The sequence below is a fragment of the Xiphophorus couchianus genome, chromosome 7, assembly GCF_001444195.1.
Source record: "Xiphophorus couchianus chromosome 7, X_couchianus-1.0, whole genome shotgun sequence".
Taxonomy (NCBI): Eukaryota; Metazoa; Chordata; class Actinopteri; order Cyprinodontiformes; family Poeciliidae; genus Xiphophorus; species Xiphophorus couchianus.
The window spans coordinates 7034505-7055149 of NC_040234.1; the positions used below are offsets into that span (position 1 = coordinate 7034505).

Consider the following 20645-nt stretch of genomic DNA (forward strand, 5'->3'; position numbering starts at 1 on the left):
AGAAACGCAGAGAGGTCCCCACAAATGTAACTGTAGGGCTGGGCGATGCGGACTTAAAAGTTTTATCGCAATATTTATCACGATATTTTGTGGTAGTGTTGTGATAACGATAAAACCGTCTATGTACTTAGTTTTTTCGTAACTGTATGGATGTGACCACTTATGTATGTATCCCCATACATAGATATTGCTCTTGAAAAACATTCCCATTAGTAAAACGCTTCTTTAGGACACTAGTCGCATAAAGAAGTATGATTTATATCAGTAAACTACACACAGTGACTGCATTCAGTCATATTTTCACATTTATAGCCATTTATTGAAGAAATAGTGAATCCAACAATCCCAACAATACGGACAGTTTTAAGAGGGTTTAAACATCATTAATTGGAATTGATCAATTGATGATAAATCAAAAGTCTTATTATGAGAAGACATTTATTTCGATAAATGAAAAACAGTACCGACAGAATCACACTCTAACCGCACTCCCCAAACCTATCTTATTCACTACTGATGCCAAAAATAGAGAAGAAAAAGTCAACATTTTCAAAATGTTACCAATTATCTTATTTTCTTCTCCTTTTCTGGTACAAGTCATTGACAGAGCCGTTTCTGCCACAATCTTTTCGAACGCTGCCTGTTTTTCTTTCCAATAGGAAGTACTCCTGGCCTTCATTGCTTTAAATTATATATCATTCCTGTTCCTTTCATCTCACAGACTGGTTTCTCCCCATTAAAGAGGAGCTTTTTCTGTCCGCTGCCACCACATGCCTGCTCAGGATGGGGGATTGTTGCAAAGTAAACAACTCTCTGTAATCAGATGGGCTCTTTCTTTTGAACGTTACATGATCAACTGAATGTTATAATTGAGTTGGACTGAACTTTATGGCATTGAATCGACATTTTGTGATTTGACTGATTGATTGATTGATTGATTTATTTCAGTCGAGTTTGAAATGAAGTCTAAAATGTTGTAACTGATCTAGACCAATCTGGTATTGTTCTAAACTGAATTCACACAAATTTGGGATGTACCCATATGGAAATTTGGACAGATTTCAATATATAATAATAATCTTTCTATACCAATAATCAATACTATACATATTTCACTACTACTGTCACACGTTCCAAACAAAAAACTACATGCCAATCCTACTACCAAACACAAATGGCAACAAGACCAAAATAAATATGGGTTCATGATATTGGTGCAGTTTTACGAATCGGACCGGTACGGAGAGGGTAAGAAAGAATTACTAACATCCTCTGACACCAACGTTAATGCATTGTCCACCCATAATATAAATAAATACATTTTGTAACAACTTACTGAAAATTCCTTACTATTCGTTCTGAATCATAAGCCTAAATGTCTTTTTCTTTTCTTTTTTTTTTTTTACAAGGCAATTACCATGCAGCTTGTACCACACCAAATATCGCGTGCTTTACAACATAATCAACCGAGTGATACAGGAAGGCTGCAAAATCGCTATCAAAAAGAACCGTTTGGCATGCAGTATTTGTTGAACACTGCATGCCAAATGTCATAGCTGACATTCACACAGCAAACAAATATCCAACTTTTTCATGGCGGTCTGAAAGAACTCCAATCTTTTCACCCAAAAAACACATCTACGTATCCAATACTTTTCAAAGCGTCTGCAGTCAGAATGGTCAGGTCGCACCTTATCCAACTTTTTCGCTTTTGACATGAGACATGCGAGAACGCGGTGAATCCAAACAAACAGTGGCTGAAGCCGGCGGTTCAACAGCTTTAAAGATCGATCTGTGGACGGCGGTATCCGTCATTACTTCTGTAAACGGTGCGCTGCTGTGTGACGTCTATGTTCTTCTTTTGCGCATGTGTGTCGTGGACGTTTGCACAGAAGTCTTATTTAATAGCATTATGAACGACCACACAAAACATAAAAATAAAAAGTCGGATTTCAAGAAAATAAAAGGGGGAACTGAACATGAAAACCTGCTGCGTGACCACAAAGTTCCACATTTTGCAGGCCTTGTGATCAAAGAAAAAGTGTTTATGCCAGCTGACCAGTTCCCCACAGAAACATTAGACACATACATAATACACATACATACATAATGGCATAACTGGAAGCTGCTTAGATGATGACATCAGCTGTGATAAATCCACAATTATCTCACTTACTAGCTTCCTTTAATTCATAGAGCTCAGATAAACAGCCTGTCAAATAAATCACAGGTTTGTTTGTGGTGAATGCTGTAGATATAATCTCCTGACATCTTTCCCGATATTACAAAAAACTAAGCAATCCCTCCGTAGCTGTTATTGTTAAATAAACTACAGAAATCACTCAATCGCATCCAGAAGTGTAAAGCAGATTTCTTTAAGCACCCAGCTGTCCAACAGGCCTTTATAATCAACAGAAACTCAGTCAGATCTGACTTCTTTCCCCTCATTTCCATCAGCCAACGACAGAATCCTGATGCTGCTCCTCGCTGATGGGAATCTGGGTTGCAGGAGCACCAGGTTCCCCCCCATCGGATGCCTTCTCTGCTACATGGATGCGAGTGGATGGGCAGGCCTACATCCCCATTAAATGCAGCACGGAGCCACTCGGCGAAATGCCTGCTGGGCAATGGTGTGCACAAATGCGCAATGAAACACCGCCCACCCAATGGCGCACAAGTCGGTCAGCGTGGTAAAGGCCTGTCACGCACGGATGGGGTTGGCCCGATCAGCCCAACGCCAAGCACGGTCTGTGGAGGGGATATTTAACTGGGGCGTGGATGAGAGAAGCAGCGAGAGAGGTGGGGGGGGGGGGGTGTCGGGAATGAGGAACTCCTAATGGAATAAAAAAAATAAACTAAATAGTGTGTGTTTCTCTTTACTGTTTGCACTGCTGAATGCACAAAATAATACGGGATGGAAGAGAAGCAGCTGAGAGGCCAAAACGCTATCAGAGAGATAATCCAGGCCAGAGCGCTCCGGTCCCAGAGGAAGGAGCGAGAGGGCGGGGGTGAAGGTGGGGGGCATGGTCGGTTATAATAAACGTTTTCCTGAGAGAGGAAAAAATACACAGCTGCATGTTTGTGCTTCAGTTTCCGCCGGTTTGTGCTCAGCTGAGACACTGTGACACACACACACACACACACACACACACACACACTGATGGAAGCTTTCACCAACCTTATACACTTGTCCATAGGTGCCATTCCCCACTACTTCCACCAACTCGAAAATCCCAGCTGGATCCTGGACATAAAACACACATAAAAGAGGGGGCCGTTTAATTGATCTCGTGCTCGTAATTGCATTCAGGTTCGTTTGGTGTATAAAGCCGGCAGCGCCCGGTTCGCCTCTGCTGCCAGCGGATACTAGACAAAGAAAAGCCACCGCGGGGATTGTGTCACTACGGTGCAGCACATTTATTTTCTTTATTTAAAAAAAAACAACACAACGACTGCGAAGAAAGACGCGAGTGCGAGACAAACTCACCCTCAACGATGCCAGGTCTATATCCACCAGGCTCTTAGCCGGAGAGTCGTTCGCCATTTTCGCAAAAAGACGAAAAGAAGCGGTGATAAATCAGAGGAATAACGGCGTGTTTTTGGTTTCCTTCAAGTGGACGAATTGCGTCTCATCCTCGTCACGTTTCGTATTAAATCCCACGGCTGTTTTAGTCTACTCAAAGCGTTGTCCTCTGCTTCTGTAGTCCCAGACAGCTCCCTCCGCTGCTACATACCGACCGTAGAGCCTGCGCTGCTGACGGCCTGCCGGACTCGGAGTCCTGCCTGTCCTGCCCTCCCTCTCTCTGTTTGCGTGCGGGTCTCTCTACCGGGATTCTCCGCCCTCTCTCCCTCCCATTCGGTCCAGAAGTCTCTCTGTCCCTCTGTCTTCCATCGCCGCCCCAAACGGGGACAGTCCAAGATTTGTGGAAGCCCAGAGAGAGAGAGACAGGAAATTATTCTCTTTGCCAGAGCCGACCCAAAATTGTAGGGGAGCCGGAGCAAAATTTGATTTTTGGGCTCTGCAGCTACCGTAGATTAATTCATATCACCTTTAAATGATCCATAAATAAACATTATTATTATTATTGTTGAATCTTTTCATTTTTACATTAAATAATGATAATAATAACGTTAATAATGATAACCTATTCATTATTATTTCCCATGTTGAACTTTAATTTCTACCAAAAACTGTGGTTGGTGATGTTGGCCTGCTATTATTTTAAACACAACGTGTACATAGCAACACTTTCACACATTTTCTTGATACACCTGACAAGAAATGCTTTAAATACGTCGACCTCATGTTGAGAAGGACGATAAATAAAGCGGCACTGCTGCCTGTCTCGGATGTCGCATCCCAGGTGCACAAAGGACCGTGATGGCAGATCCTTTCCCCCCACCAGCTGTTGCACTTTACAACCGTCACTGCTCCCAAAAACAAGTTGCGTGTTTGTTACAGAACAATATTCAACTTGTTAGTTTTATGGACAGGCTGCTAGATGTGCTGTGTTCTGTGCCGTGACTAACTGTTCTACTTTCCCACACCCACATCACTGAAAGAAGAAGAAGAAGAAGAAGAAGAAGAGAAAGAGAGAGAGAGAGAGACAAACCTTTTTCCCAGCAGGATAAAAAGTTACTGCAGTCAAATTGCAGAAGAAGAAGTGCTGGTTAAAAAGATAGAACTAAATGTGTGCTCGTCTCACCAAGACAGATATATATATATATATATAATTTGTTACAATGGAGTGAAAAAAAAATGTGTTTCTCTATTTCTTTTTTTGCCTGTTTTTTCACACTTTTTACACATTCAAACCATTTCTGAATATTAGTCACATCCCACACAAGTAAACGCAAAATGCAGTTTTTAAATGAAGATGTTTGTCTTTATCGGAGGGGGGGGGGGGGTGGAGAAACAACAACAACTACAATCAAGCATTTGTGTTACCTTCCGGTGAGTTAATATTTTTGTTACAGTGCTGTGGAGGAATTTTGGCCAGTTTTGTTGTCATAATTAACTATCTTTCCCGGCAAAAGTTTGTGGCTTGTGTATGGAGAGAAAAAGAAGGATTTTGCTGCTTGTTTGGGTCCATGAAATGTAACTATGGCTGTAGCATAAAGACACTGGGTGAAGCTTACTGCGTTTATGTGCTATCATTAGTTGGAATATGTTTAGGATTTTAGGCTGGACAGACGTCTTAATTAGAGAGTGTGCTCCAAACCTATAAACTCGCACACAGCTATCTTGTTAGTTGGCTCAGACTAGCGCAGGCAGTCCTGTTCCTGTTTGTAATGTTGGCGTTTGAAAGTTAGCGTCAAAACCTTTTAACTTTTTCTAAATGTAGAACATTTAATTTCTTTTGGAACATAAAAAACAAAAAGGTGTTTTGTCAGCAGTGACCACTGCTCAAGCTCTTAAGAACTCACCGGCCACTCAGTTCGTGCCGCCAGTTAGCAAACACTGCCCTCTTGCGGTGGAAGACCGGAACAAGAATAGCGGAAGTAAATTCTAACATTCACCTAGCAGCAGACTCTCCTCCTCCTCTGTAGTTATAATGCAGAGAAAATACCAGTGAAACTTTCTACATTTCACAAACAAGCACTTCTTTCATGGGCACTTATTTATAAACATAGTTTTTCTCCCCATAAATTCTTAATCTGGAATAACCAATATATCCTTCACAAAAATAAATTTTTTTATTTTATCCTAAATGGTTCGACAATAAAATCCGTCTGGTGGCTTTGCTATTTAACAAAAAATGGGCGTTTACTCAGTTACGATGAGTTCAAACTCAAGTATAACCTCGCTGTAACTTCTAAAGAGTAGAATATTGTGTTTGATGCTGTTGCTAATGAAATATGTAAACTCTTTAGAAATAATGTCATTAAAACAATAGGCCCCAACTGAAAGTTCTGCAAAGAGCATCCAGAAACAATTAGTGATTTATTCTGGAATTGTTGCATCACAAGAAAATGTTGGAAAGAGTGTAATAACTTTATAACTTGTAATATTGATACAAAATGTTCCCTGAGGTATGAGCATATTATTCTTGGCTTTCATTGTAGGAATGCTAATGCAGACGAAAGACTGGCAATCAATCCAATTGTTATATTTGGCAAATTTCATATTCACAAATGTAAATTTTCATCATCTTCACCTTTTTTTTTTTTTTTTTTTTGCAGTTTTGGTTAAGGAAATCAAACTCTACTATTTCTATGAGTATGAACAAAAAACCTGTTAACATATGAATGTTGTAGATCTCTGAATTTTTTTAATTTTTCATGTCTGTAATATCTTCCATCCTTTTTATTTTTCATACCAATGTATTTACTATTGAAAGCTACACCCTTGGCATACATTACAATATATTGTGTTCTGTTTCTTCTTTTTTTTTTTGCTTTGTAATTGTAAACAAAGATGATCATTACTAAAAAGAAAAAAACCCCAAAAACCTAGCAACAGACGTACCTCGTACGGATCAAGTCAGCACTCATTTACCAGAAGATCTCAGGAGAATTTGATCCAGAAATAATATTTCTATAACACTTTCTGAAATTGTTTGTCTGCTTTTCAGGAGCCAACATGTCTAAAAAGGTCCAAAAAAATCGCCTGCTCTTTTTTTTAATAGCCCCTCGTTTCGTAAACGAAATAAACACAAAAACAAGATTTGATGGAGTTTCTTTTATTTGCAATAAAAAATAGGTACAAGAGCTCCCTTTACAAATATACTAGAGAATCGCAGCACGCTGTGAAAACCGCAGGAGTCTCAAACTTCTTGGAGGAACAGAACAATGTAGAGAAACAATGCACACTAACAATGCAACTACCTCGCGAGATGGATCGGCCTTAGCACGTGCCACTTGATAGGTACATTGCGGTTACTAAAGTTTCTTATTTAAAACCTCACCAGTCTGCCATTTTAACACCATATTGCTTACATAAGCCAGGAACCCTCTTGTCCGCCCCCCCGAATTTACGAGTAAATATGTTACTCGTAAATTCGGGTGACATATTTGTCCCACTCTTCCACTCATAATTCCTTATGAGTGGAAGAGTTTCAGACCGTTGGCACAAACCCCAGTGGTATTCCTTGTGCGTGCAAATACAACTGGGGGGGCAGCTCAAGATGAATATGTCCACATGGTACCATTTACAAAAACGTCCCCCTGCGGGACGTTTGGACCCGTTAATCCACGCAAATTTAACTTGGACCCCCATTCTGCATATATACGGCGAGGGAAACTTTACAAAACCAGTTAAAATTAAGGTGCTGACATGATTTAAAAAAAAATTTTTTTTTATGTATTTCGCAAAAAGATCTTTGCAGCTTTACTTTGAACTGAATCTTTATGCTTTTTTTTTTCCTTTCATCAATGTCCAAGAGGTTGTGTAAATTGCACGACTGAAAAAAGGAATAACGTCTGCTTCTTCAATTAAATAATAATAATAATAAACTAAGGTAGAAACTGGGCCTTAATGGCGAGTTGTTTTTTTCCCCCCAAAGCAAATGTCTGAAGAAGCAAAAAAAAAAAAATTAAATGATGCCGAATTATAAATAATAATAAAAAACAGTTTTCAAGGTTGCTTAAATATAAATAAGTCTTATTGTTTACAAGGAAACCCCCGTGGGGTGGGAATTGCATTATTATTGTGTGCAAGTTAATATTACAGACAGTAAAAGAGAAAGAAGACGATGAAGTTGTTCCTTGGAGACATTAAAAAGGCCTCTGAATTACATTGATATACATATAATTCACCCAAATTATACACACCGATACCCGGCTACAGGCAGAGCAGAGAGACACAAACAGAAGAGTACACTTACAACCTAAAACCACACTTACAACCTAAAACCACGTCTGTTTTGTCCCGGCGGTCTGCTACAATAGGACACAATGTGCCACTTCAGCAACGTCTGGATGAGTTTCTATCAGTCTTTCCATTACTGCAACCACAGTTTGCAGTTTTGCAAGAACGCAAGTTCTTTGATCTGTTCAAACCAGGATTAAACACGCATTTGCACGCTGTAGTCTAAAGTTTGCACTTCAACGTTGAGCTGAATCACATCCTCGCCCACGACAGCTGCCATGACGAGAGACGCACCGAGGAATTGCCTGGTGAACAAATTGCTAGATTTTTTTTTTTTTTTTTAAATGTTATTGGTCCTGGCTGGTAGGAAACTCAGAAATCGGTTCTTTTTTTTCGATCTCTGAACGCACCTTGCATAAAACCCTACATGACAAGTAGCGCTACCGTCAGCGCTCTTCGGTGTGGACGTCGTCACAGAGGGAAGAAGTCTCAAGTAGTTAGCGGTAAAGTAAAAAAAAAGAAATTGGGAACAAAAAAAGAAAAATGAAGTCAAAATTGTCAGAAGATATTTAATGTGAACTGAAGATTCTGTGACAGTCTCGTCTTTGGTTCAATGACGGCATCAGTTAAATTTTTTTAAAAAAAGATTTAAAAAATGAAATATTCGGTACTGGCCAAAATCGTGATCGGTGCACCCTTAGTTTCATTATTCAGAGCTTTTACACTCCGACTTGAAACAGGCTGGATTTGGAATACATCTTGGAAATCCCGCTTCCAGGCAACTGCGCACACTTTCTCTTACACACTCTCACACACACACGCCCACACACACACACACAATGTAAAGCTGCCTCCTGCAGCAAGGCGAGAAAAAAATACCTTAATGCTGTTAGTTCTATATCTGAGTCTGTAAAAACAGTATAAGAAGTTTGACCAAAAGTGAAAACTGGCAACAGAATTTGGCTCGGTGCGTCTGTCGTCATGACATCGTCCTCAGCTACACGCCAAACACCTGGCCTGGTTTTGGCTCGGTCAGGAATACTTAAAGTGAGGGAGCAGTTGCTGGTTCTTCTACAAGGAAATTTGGTGAACATATTTTGCTAAAGTTAGTAAGGCGGGAGGGGGGAGGGGAATGGGAAAAGGAGGAAAACGTTCAGTACATTCATCATATATGTTGCTATGCAAAAAAAACACCTTCTGTTTTTGCACAATTTTTCAGCACATTTCTGTAGTGGGCCGTCTCCTGTTCCCCTCTCTGGTGAGTACTGCTTAGTGTGCGGAAGCAGGGGAATCGTTATTCATCCTGAAGCTGCTTTGCTTTCGATGTTTCTGCAAGTTGTTAATTCAATGAAAATGTCTGGCACATCCTTACAAAAACGATGTGATGATGACTCAAGTTTTTTTGTTCCCCCCCCACCCCACAACGAACCTGATGCCATCCACAGAAAGCTGTGCTCTGAAGGGCTACATGGTCATCAACATCTCAGAGTGGACCGACTCAGGACTAAAAAAAGCGAACCGGAAAAGTAAACGGGTGGAGTCAAACGGCGACGGCGTTAAGGGAGGTCAGACTTCTGAACTGCATAGACGCCCGAGCTGGTCGAAACGAGGCCCAATCACCGCGGCCTCTTGCGGGTGACGAAGATGAGGACCCTTCGGATGGCGATGAGGCGGTCCTTGAGGGAGTTCATGGCCAGGATGGTGAGCTGGGCTCGGTTCTCCAGCGGAAGGACGGCGAGGAGCCACCAGCACCAGGCCGGGCCTTCGGGAACCGCCTGGAAGGGGAACAAAACCAAACACAGACACCGTTAAATGCTGGGGACGCACCGATCCGCTTCCATTACCGATATCGGAGGTCCAGTATCGGCCGATTCCATACTGAAAACCGGTGCTGAACTGACTTTAAAAGTTTCTTTTTAAAAACGCCGACATAAATGTACTGAATTGCTAATTTATTTGATAACTCTGCACCAGAACAACACAACTGAGGCTTCACACATTTGGTCGTAGCATGTAAAAGCAACACAAATGTAATTTGTTCAGCTTTTTTTTTTTTTTTTTTAATTGAATTTTAATTTGTTCAGCTTTAATTTGTTAGGAGTGTAGCAACCAATGTTAGATAAACAATGTAGAAACTGAGGCAGACAAAAAAAAAACCCTGTAGCAAACCTTTCAAATGTTTCAGAAAGTGCAATCAGGAATTCTACATATAATGTCAAATTAATAATAAAGCATGATGTCACCCAGAGCACAAAGCGTAGAATTAGACTGAATAGATCTGCTCTCATGGATCGGGCACATTGTCGCCAATATCTAATCTAGAGTTTTTTCAATATCAGAAGCAATATTGAAAAAAATATTGGTCCAACATACTAATATTGAATTGGTGCGACTTTATTAAATACCTCAGTTCTCAACAGGTATGCATTATGAGCAGAAGTATTCAAACCCCTTTTATTTTTATTTTGCATTTTGGGGGGAGGGGGGTTCAATCAAAAAGTAGTGCATAAGTGAATAAAAAAAAAATTGAGGCATGTTTTTCTATTTTTAAAATAATTTAAAAAAAATCTGAGGACAACAGTTTGCATTACAACTTATCAAGTAGACTTTTTTTTTTTTTGATCAGTAAAACGTTTTTAAAACACTGAGTAGGCTACTTATAAGCTAGTTTAGTCGTTTTTCAAGCTAGAAACTAGACCAAAATGACTTGCCAAGGTCTTGTGTTTTTGCAGTGTAGTCCATTAAAACCAGTAACATGCAGCTCTGTTCGAGTGGAAAAGGCATAATTAGAAGGTTTTCCCAACCTGTGGGTCCGGATCTTTACTGGGAAGATGTCCAAAGTGGCTGAGGATCTGACTCTTCATGTTGTCCTTCAGCGACGTGAACCAGTTGTTGGCCTGATCGTACACAGAGTCGTGCAGCTTCAGAAGCTCCACCAGCTCCTCCCCCTCAACCTGATGATATAGAGAGTTTTTCATTTTCATATAGAACAACAGGAGAAACATCAATTGGACAATTACTGATTAAAAAGTGGATTTGTTTAAACATAAACCGATCTACAGATCATCTAAAAAGCGCGCGTTTTCTCGACTTTAAAAAAAAAAAAAAGAAGCTTCTATTGAGATTTTGAAGTGTGAGATCAGAACTACTCCAGAAATGATCAGAGAGCTCACCTTCCTGTCCTCCAGGTACTCTATCTTAGCGGTGTTGTAGCCGTCTCTCTGTCCGTGGCTGAGGACCTTGAACCGAGAAACTCCGATAGTGTCGACCACCGAGCGGCCGTCGGGAAAGAACTTGACATCGCGCACCTGCAAAACAGTCCAACCAATCAAGTCTGCGTCGCGTGAGGAGTATATGGAGAGTCTGCAAAGTGAACAGGATTTTGGAGATGGATTTTTTGGGAAAAGCTGGCCACCGACCTCCAGCATGCAGCCGTAGTCGGCGAAGCCCTTGAGCTCGTCGGCGATGCACATGCCGAACTGCTTGGTGCCCGTCTCCATGGAGCGGCGAATCATGAGGCGGTAGCGCGGCTCAAAGACGTGAAGCGGGCAGGGGATGGTGGGGAAGGCCATGGTGCACACAAAGATGGGCACTTCCTGGTTCAAACTGCAAAACACAAGACACAAGAAATGATTACCACTAAATGCAGATTTTGGTTTTAGTCCCAAAGGTTTAAAAATCTTGTAAAGGCTCCATTTAAAACCAAAGACAGTTGCAGGGAATCAGCAACTATGCAAGTTTATTTTTAGGGAGCTCAAGTAGCTTGAAAAACAAAACGAAGAAAAAGAGTTTCTAATATTCCTCCTTTGTAATTCTTGGCAGGAAGAATATTGTTTACTGATTGGAAAGTTTGCAACCTATAGCCTGGGTGTGCTTTGGTTGCCAGCATACAATGTTTGGATCAATACCAATGCAAAGACAAAGAATGATCATCTTTAAACTTTAACATTTTTTCTCCAAGCTGCTGTTCTCAAATGATTTGTGGAAAACTAACTTAGACAGCTCCTTCATTTCCTCCTCATGGATTTTCTTCCGCTCTGCCAGCTCGTCTCCAAGGTAACGCTGTAGGACTTCCTCCATCAGAAAGGTCTTCTTGTAACCTCTGGTAGCAAGAAACTGTAACAAAACACAGAGAACATGTTACTCCTTCCATACCAAGATCATAGTTTCATACTTTAGTTCATTCCCTTAGACAGGATGGCTGCAAAGGTTTTATGAAATTACGTCTTTTTCAGAGCTCTGAATTTCAAATACAAAATACTGAGGTTCACTAGAAATGTATGAGTGAGAAGGAAGGAAGAAAAAAAGAGAGAAAAATAAAATAGAGAAGAGAAAGGAGAAAGAGGGAAAAGAAAAAGAAAGCAAAACAGAAGGAAAGTGAATAAGCAAATAAGCAAGAGTGAAAAAAAGAGCGAAAGAAAAATAAGAGTAAAAGAACAAATTTTTAAAAAAATATAAACGATGGAAAAAAGAAAAAAGGAAGAAAGGGCAAAAAAGACGTGAAGCAAAAGAAAAAGAGAAAAAGACGTGGGAGCAAAAGAAAAAAGCAAAAGAAAGAGCAAAAAAGCAAAAGACTGAAAGAAAGAAAAGAATTAAAGAACAAATGAGTGGAAAACAGAGTGAACAAAAAACAGAGCAAAAGAAAAAGAGCAAAACTAAGAAAAAATGAAAAAAGAAGGAGCAGGTAAGAAAGACACAAAGGGTAAAATAAAAAAAACTAAAGCGAAAGAAAGAGAAATTAGTTCTGGAAAGACAGAATTTTTTTAAAATCCCACATTTTTCCAAGCTGCACAGCACCATCTGCAGCTGATGCTAGTTTTCCGTTCAGCGTAGCTCAGCTGTGTACCTCAGACAGATTCTCCTTGCACAGAGGGCAGTTGGGGTTGTGGTCCAAACAGCGCTCCAGACATTTGAGGCAGAAGGTGTGACCACAGGGAGTAGCCACAGGCTCGTAGAACAATCTGAAGCACAATGCAGAAGAAAAAAAAAGAAAAGCAAACAGTTAACCTTCAACTGGCAAAACTGTCCACTCTATTTGCCTGTTTGAAGCTAAAAAAAAAATCTTTGCATCTCATTGTTTAATTTGCAGCATATGATGAAAAGTAAACTGTACTAACCTCATGCAGAGTGAACACTCCAGGTCTCCACTGTCCAGTAAATCAACAGGAACCACTCTGCCTCCGCAAACTGAAGCCGTCTGAAACGCCTTTACATCGTCTGGAGAAAAACAAAAATAATCGTGTTTTTTTTTAAGACAATATGTCCTCTGGTGTTTTAGTACACCATAATACATGTGCAACAGTTTTTCATAGCACTGCTCCTGCTTGGTTCTCTAAAATGTGAAGCGTTTTCTCCACTTAGTTACATTCAAGCTTAAACTGTTGGATCCAATGAAAGGAAACACGTTACTGCACATTTAAAAGCCGCAAAAAGCAGCATCTTTTTATCTGAAAATCCAATGAATGCAGTTCATATAAGAAGCCACAAGAGGGCGCTCCGACATAACAGTTTCTCTGTTTTTTGGGGGGGGGGGGCTTGTTTACAGCTTGAGATGACCAAACTGGACAAAATGACACATCTGTCAAGTTGATAAAACCACCAACTAAATACTTTTTAGTTTAATTATTTCGTTATTTCATTCTAAACTTCTAAATAAATCCCATCCTTATGAAGCAGAACATGTGTGTAAAAGCAAATATGTTGCATCAGGTTGAGAATGTCACAATAAGTAATTAATCGAATGATAAGTTTAAAGTGAACTAGATCATTTTCCTCCTCCTGATTAATATTTTTTGGAGGGCAGTTTTGTTGATCCATTTCATTTATGGCTTTGGTTGTGTATATATGTATATATATATATTTATTTATTTTTTGCTCGTTTTTGGTTGTTATGATTTATTTTGAATATTTAAAGTATCTTCCCATTCCAGTATTAAGCGTTCTTTACAAAATTAAAACACAATGGTCTTTTTAGAGGATGAACTTGCATTATTATGCCACTCTCAATATATTACTTGAAATTGGTCTCAAAACATTATCATTTATCAAGAATAATAAGACAATTTATCACCCAGTAAAACTTGTTATGGTGACAGGCCTCTGTCAGGTTGCCATGGGATTTTCTCCTACCAGGTTTGGAGAGCTTGGACGGAGGGTTGAAAGGTGCGGCGGCTCCGTCGCCGCTGTGCTTCCTTTTCAGGCCTCCGTGGGGCGCCGGCAGTGAAGCCAAAATGTTCGCCAGACTTTTGGAGCTACCTTCCCCTGCTGCCAGGTCCGACTTAGCGGGAGACATGGGAGAAAGCTCGGAAGACGGTCCGTCCACAGGGGAGCTTTTTGCTACGCTGAACTCTGAATCCTGCAAATGAGGCAGAATGAGAAGCTGCAGAGTGAGTTTAAGTGTCCTCGTGTCAAACTGAGACGTAAAAGTGCAGGATTTTAAAAGAAACGGAAATGTGTCGACGGCTGCACTGTGCGCGCATTAACCTGCGAGGAGCAGCCTGGTTTCTGTGTCAGCGGCCTCAGCGACTGGAGCAGGGCGGGGGGTTTGATCAGGCGGGTGGCCAGCCCGCCCTGCAGGGGGTGCAGCGGCGTGGGCATGTCCTCGTTCTCGAACACGGAGGAGAACACTGCGCTGAGCACCTGCAAACACGCAAACAAAACCGAAGCAACTCAATCGGTTAGGTGGGATGAGACAAACGGCGACCAGCTGCTTTGTTGCTATTAAGTCGTTTGTCTGACCTTCTGAGCCTCCAGCTTCACTTTGGTCCAGTCCGGCTTCAGCGCCAGACATAGGAGGTATTCCTGCAAGGCCTCGTCGTTCCGGTCGGCTTTACTCAACGCCGTGGCTTTAAGGCAGTGAGCCTGAAACGCACAAGAAAAATTCAGCTACTGCAACACTTTTCATACTTATCCACACCTGGACAAAAAAGCTCTTTATACATCCAACTGTGTCATCGACATCAATTACGAAATGGAAACTCACCTTTGTCCATAGCGGTTTTAACCTGCACAGACTGTTGGCATCCTGCACCGCCTGGTTGAAGTTCCTCATCTCCATGTGCAGTTCAGCCCGTTGACATAGCAGGCTGCCTGAAGAGGGCGCTGTAGACACAGGAATAAAAAAAAAGACAAAAAAACAAAACAGAGCAATGTCAGACAGTGTTCCATGGGATAAACCTTTTTTCTAGGTCAGACAAGCGAGGCAATAAAGCGACAAAGTGGAGCGTCACCAGCTTGGGACATTGTGTACAGACCATTACAATATCTGAGTCAAAGTAAATAACATTCGCCCTCTTTTAAAAAAAGAAATAGGCGGAATAAAATCAACCTAATATTATGTAGGATCAATCTGATTATGGTACCACTTTAAGAGCTGAATTCAAAAGATTTAACATTTCTGTTGTTAACCATCTGTGCTCAGATACAGGTACTTCTATTCTAAAACCAGAATAGCTGGTGAACAACTGGCTCGGCCTGTAGTGACTCTGCTGAATTAGTTTATGATGCGTGCAGACAGAAGAATTCACGTGTCCCAAATACAAAGTGACTACACGTATTTTGGAACAACAAACAACATCTGATTGATACTGTACTTCCTCTTGTACACAGCTGAAAGCAGAGAGGCTACATACCAGTGCGCATAAACGCTTCCTTCAAAGTCAGAAGCTCACACACTTCTCTTTAGTGTCAGATTCATTCAGTTGAACTGTGTGACTCGTGTCAATGTTTGGGGTATTCTTTGACAAACACCTCAATAATTTCCAGGAATTTTGGCCCATTTCCCTCCCTCCTCCAAACACAACTGGTGTGAGTGAGTCAGGCTTGGAAGCGGCCTTGCACTCAAACACCTTATTTTATCTCTGCCAATGAATTTGGGACAAAGGTCAAAGCTTTGGTGGCCTCTCTAAAACGCTGACTTGTTTTCCTTGTATTGGTCATTTTGTAGCCAATTAGCTAACCTGGTCAACGTTTAGCTTCCCATCTGATGTTGCTACAATATTTCCGCGTAATAGACTTTCCTCATGAAGGTATTAATTATATGAAGCGCTTATAACACAGTTCCACCCAGGCTACATGCGACACCAAAAGGCCTCCTGCTGCCTGTACTGGGGAAACAGAGGCTTGAGGTGACAAAGCTTCCTTCTGTCACGCAAAGCAGACAGAAGGAATGAATCAATATTGATACGCAAACTAAAATATCTACATCCCTGCCATCGGGATGCTCAAGTAGCTCCGATTTAAGGCTTCAACCAATCACTCTCCAACAACCGAGGCTAGCATAAGATGGCGGCCACCGGAAACGCAGATCGCGGATTCTAGAGTAACCTAGATATTCAGCCAAGAGCTGCTCAGAATGGAACGCATCGCGTTACAATTGTGACCCATTCAGTGTCGAGTTAAATGATCGGATGGCACCGATCAGCAGAGTCCCGCCACAACGTTGGTGGTGTAAAAAATAAACTTTATCTTGGTAACATGTCAAGTTCAATTTGGTTTGCTTGTCGTTCTATTGAGCGACTCCTTTTTATTAATAGCACAGCAGTTTGAGGTTTCCTTAACATAGCAGCGGCTAGTAGGCCGCTCTCACAACACCTCCACATGACAATGCAGCTACGACACAATGGACTGCGCTTCTAAAAACAAACCCCATGTTGACACAGCTAGAATTTTATTAGCACCAGGAACAAGGATTCAAATTTTTTTTTTTTAAGCCATAAATTCTTTTTATGATCACTAACAAATGGATGCACTCACCCCCTCCAAGTGATAAATCCTTATCTATGATTCAGAGTACATTACATTATCACCTTCTTCAGGGGGAAGTCCATTTCCTGTTTGCACAAGCCTGACCTTTTATGGATAAAATTACAATCAAATCTTTTTATGCTACCTAGATTAAAGAGAAGATCTGAAGCTTCTTAAAAGCGATGCTTTTGATAAAATTACACCTCAAAGGTCTATTATTACAAGAGGTCTGATGTCTTCGACTACAAGCAGCTGACTCACTGAGGCAGTCACAGGTTAAAAGGCATTATTCAAAGAGAAGCAAGCGCACGCAGCATGACGACGGAAATATAAAACAGTCTGTAAACATGGTAAAAAGGGTTGAAAAAGAATAATGTCGAAACGCAGTGCTCTGTACGAAAGCCATCTTCTTCTGTACAATCTCTTTTTAAGATTTTTAAGGCCAAATTGATCTTTATTACCAAACAGGAAATGGGAAGAGAAAGGACTATTATATCCGGTGGTTGGGTGTTAGAGCAGTCATTCATCCAGCAGCTCGTCGTGTTTTTGAGTTAAAAAAATGTTTAAAGTTGACAGGAAATTTGAAAATATCATCTGATAATTGTGTTATTGGAAGGTTTGAAGATTAACACCAACTATAAAGTCTTAAAAAAAAATGCAAACATTTTAAAAAGACTGAATAAATAAATAAATTAACAAATAAATAAGCCATGCTTAGCCTGGTGGAGGCACAAGAAAAGCCTGGTGGCCCGCCAGGCTTATAATACACCTCTCATTGCCTACAAGAAATGAGCCAACTGCTGTATCAAGATATCCATTTAACATATCATAGCTTTCACTTAAAAACTAACAAACAAACAAAAAAACATTTGAGATTTTATTGTTAGAATTTTGCAAATATTTGGGTTATCAAAGTGTGAGAATCACACACTGGCCCATTCCTACTACTTTTACTACCTCTGAAGTCCATTTCCTTTCCTACCAACGTACAGTCTCTGTTAAAGAGGTATAAATAGCCTAAATAAAAGGAATACTTTAGGCAAAAGATGCATTTTTATTTATGGCACAGTTACACCCTGCTATATGAGACAGCAGAAGGCCTCCTGCTGTCTGTATTGGGAAAACAGAAGCTGGCAGTGACAACACTGTGAACGCACTCCATCCTTCTGTCACCCAGAGGTCTTCATAACACAGAAGGCATGAATCAATATTGATACGGAGAGGAAAATATCTGCAGTAGTGCCAACAGAGAGCTGGAAGACATTCATTTTGGGCTTCAACTCCAGGCACCCAAGAGGGAAAACTGTTGAAAAAATCGATAATTTTAACATATATATATATATAGGCCAGATGTAGGGAGGGTTTCAGCTCAGATTTTCTCTGGCTATTCAAACCCCGCCCGGGCCTGTGGTTACCGAGGCGTACTGGCACTCTTTATATAATGCCAGAACATAGGAGAACATTCTGCATTTTGGCTCAGCAGCTTTACAAATTATTTAAAAAAAACCCAAAAACAACAAAAATGCTGAAAATGAACAGCATACAGCACATATCTGTAAAGTTATTTCAATAAGAAGGTGCAGCATTTACATGTTATGAAAGCTGTTTTCTAGCTGTTATCCAACACAGCTTGTGAAACACTCCTACAACAGAGCAGTGAGGCTGACTTTTTTTGTCTCTCAGAACCAAAAATAAAGTCACATTTGCTACAAGACCAGGTAAAAAGTGGTATAATGGCGTTTTGTAAAGGGTAAGTAGGATAACTAAGTAACTGGCATCAATAAAAAAAGCATATCTTCTAAAAATAGAAGATATGATATGAATGAGGGCCTGATAAGCATTATGAGACTCGTGCTACTTAGGTAACGAAGGACAGTGCGTCACATAACGAACCAGCAGAAGGGCGCCAACTATCGTTGACACGAGGAAGTTGCACTAAAAGTAGGTCACTTCAGCTTTTATTGCAAGGTATACATGCAAAAAAAAAAAAGAGAGAAAAAGTTGTACACTTACCTAAATCTACTGCTGCGTTATACCGCTCCAAGGCGTCCGCCAGGTTCTGTTTACTCCACAAAACTTCCCCCTCGATCCACATTTTCCTGGCTTTGCTCTCAGTTTCAAACAGCTTGTCCAACAGGCCGCTGAGGACGACGTTAACTCTCCGGTCGCCTTTGCTCGGCTTCTGTTTACAGCTTATGCAATATTTGACGGCGTCGCCGTCCACGCAGCGCTTACAGAAAGTGTGGCCGCACTCCAAAGTCGCGGGCTCTTGCAGCAGACACTTGCAGAGGCGACAGGAAAACAAATCCAGGGCTTCGTCTTCTTCGCATTCCCCGTCGTTATGAGCCCCGTCCTGTCCGCCGTCGCTTTTAGTCTGCCCGTTTAGGGTCACGGGAAGGCCCAGCTCTTTCCCGCGGAGCGTCCGGGCGATGGTATCCACCAGGACGAGTAGCTCCTCCGGGCGCAGCTTGCCCAGGTTGGCCACCGTGCAGTACGCCTCCAGCGCTTCTGATATCCGCCCGGCGCGGGCGAGAGAGTCGCCCTTCCGCAGACACAAGCCCCGGTCCGGCTGCTGGAGGTCTGCGAGCTGGGAGCTGTAGATCTCTACGGCCAGGTTAAAGTCCCCAGCCCGGCTGGCCTCCTCGGCCACCTCAAGCATTTCGGGGCAGAGCCCCGCCGCTCCAGGGTTGGAGAGCGGGTGGAGGAGCAGGTCGCCCTGGTGAGGCAGAACTCCCGTCTCCATCTTCTCTCCTCACAGTGATTTAAATATATATAAAAATATACACACAAGACGCTCAATGTTGGTCTGACCAAAGCAGATAAAGTTCTCTACTATTATATTTCACCTTGTTCCCAAAATGTTCATTTAAAAGTTTTGATCCTAAAACAGACCGCCACTCCGACTGCCTCGCAATGACGGCCATTGGAGCAAAATTGATGCTTTTTCCAATCTATGTGACATTTAAAAAATATATATTTTAAAATCCCCCCAAAATATAACAATAAATTAGAGTACAGGCTACGGTTTCTCACAAAGGGCCTTCTGTAACCACTCCATCTCAATCATGCTACCCACTACTAAAAAAAGGAGACGGACAAAAAAAGAAAAATCGCACTTTTAAGGGGCATTAAATTGCCCCAGAGGTGTTTTGTTACCAAATCCTTTGAGCTGAACCGAAGTGAAAAACTTATTCAGCAGCTGGTCAGGAGCACAAAACTAACCAATAGCTGAATATCAAAGTCATGTCCGATAATTGAGTTACCTGAACAAAATCAGTTTGAATTCAATAAACATTAGCTGCAGATCTACGAGCCTGCTGTGTTTATATAAGACAGCCAGGGAGCTTTAGCTAACGTAGATTAGCTAACACCGACTGCTCCTTTACCGCTCGCCGAACTCCTCAAACGAACTCTGTCAGACACAATAGTCCCAAATCCTTGTCCGTTAACGACTCCGGTAATCACAGCTCTCGGCGAAAAACCGAAAAAACACGAGTTAAACCAAAGGTTCCGCCGAGGAGAAGCATCTCATCTGCTTGCTAACTGTGTCCGGCAGCTAAAGCTGCTTTGGATTTCATATCCAATTCGCCCAAGCAGGGGCAAGACACCACGTGACGCGCGAGAAGCGTTCCTATTGGCTCGTTATGTGGCTCACTTATATAACTTAATAATATTGTATAACCCCTCGCTGACAGCAGTGAATGGCTTGTTTGGGGGTTTGGCAGAATAAGTTTACAGTTATTTGGTGTGGAGCGGTTCCACGCGCGATTTTACAACACGACACTTCTGTGCAAACCAGGAGGAAGCGTCGTGTTTTGCTGTGGTTCACGCAGCTCGCCCCTTGAATCAGGGACACAGTTGTTCTGGTTGTGGGGTTGATTCATTGTTTTATGTAATGTTTTATGTAAGCGCAGTGTCCGTTCTGGTTTTGTTGTGAAAAAGCTGAAGACATATCGTGGTTCTGGCTTTAAAGAAAATGATCAAAGCCCTGAAAGTTTTCAAAACCACAGAAACTAGTTACCAAAATAGTTGTGACCCATGTATGGAGTACAAAAAGTGCCACAATTCAATACATGTCAAGTTAATATTT

General features: G+C 41.4%; 2 protein-coding genes across 8 annotated transcripts in view; both read right to left on the minus strand.

Annotated features, from left to right (window-relative positions):
* Nucleotides 1-3946, minus strand: part of LOC114148813 (mitogen-activated protein kinase kinase kinase kinase 4-like) — a 98299-nt gene extending 94353 nt beyond the window's left edge. For 4 of the 7 annotated variants that reach the window (XM_028024291.1, XM_028024293.1, XM_028024294.1 and 1 more), the window contains exons 1-2: nucleotides 3488-3945; nucleotides 3179-3244 (exon numbers count right to left, since the gene is read on the minus strand). In XM_028024291.1, coding sequence (XP_027880092.1) covers nucleotides 3179-3244; nucleotides 3488-3544 — 123 coding nt within the window. In that variant the 5' untranslated portion in view covers nucleotides 3545-3945. Of the gene's footprint in view, nucleotides 1-3178; nucleotides 3245-3487 lie in introns of all 7 variants that reach the window. The other 3 variants (XM_028024289.1, XM_028024292.1, XM_028024288.1) reach the window with 1 other exon arrangement.
* A 3298-nt stretch (nucleotides 3947-7244) lies between these two features.
* Nucleotides 7245-20139, minus strand: lonrf2 (LON peptidase N-terminal domain and ring finger 2). The gene is made up of 12 exons (XM_028022807.1): nucleotides 18569-20139; nucleotides 14793-14911; nucleotides 14549-14671; nucleotides 14294-14449; nucleotides 13940-14165; nucleotides 12928-13027; nucleotides 12657-12771; nucleotides 11805-11926; nucleotides 11230-11416; nucleotides 10984-11118; nucleotides 10615-10764; nucleotides 7245-9585 (listed from the first exon to the last, which is right to left on the minus strand). The coding sequence occupies exons 1-12, from the start codon at nucleotides 19296-19298 to the stop codon at nucleotides 9427-9429; spliced, it is 2322 nt and encodes a 773-aa protein (XP_027878608.1). The 5' UTR covers nucleotides 19299-20139; the 3' UTR covers nucleotides 7245-9426.
* Nucleotides 20140-20645: the final 506 nt, after the last annotated feature.

Bases quoted from the DNA above. Each gene is read 5' to 3' on its own strand.
- lonrf2 (XM_028022807.1), bottom strand. From the start codon at position 19,298: ATGGAGACGGGAGTTCTGCCTCACCAGGGCGACCTGCTCCTCCACCCG. The intron at 14,672-14,792 runs GTGAGTTTCCAT...TGTGCGTTTCAG, and splicing joins TAAAACCGCTATGGACAAAG to GCTCACTGCCTTAAAGCCAC. The intron at 10,765-10,983 runs GTGAGCTCTCTG...CTATATCATCAG, and splicing joins AGTACCTGGAGGACAGGAAG to GTTGAGGGGGAGGAGCTGGT.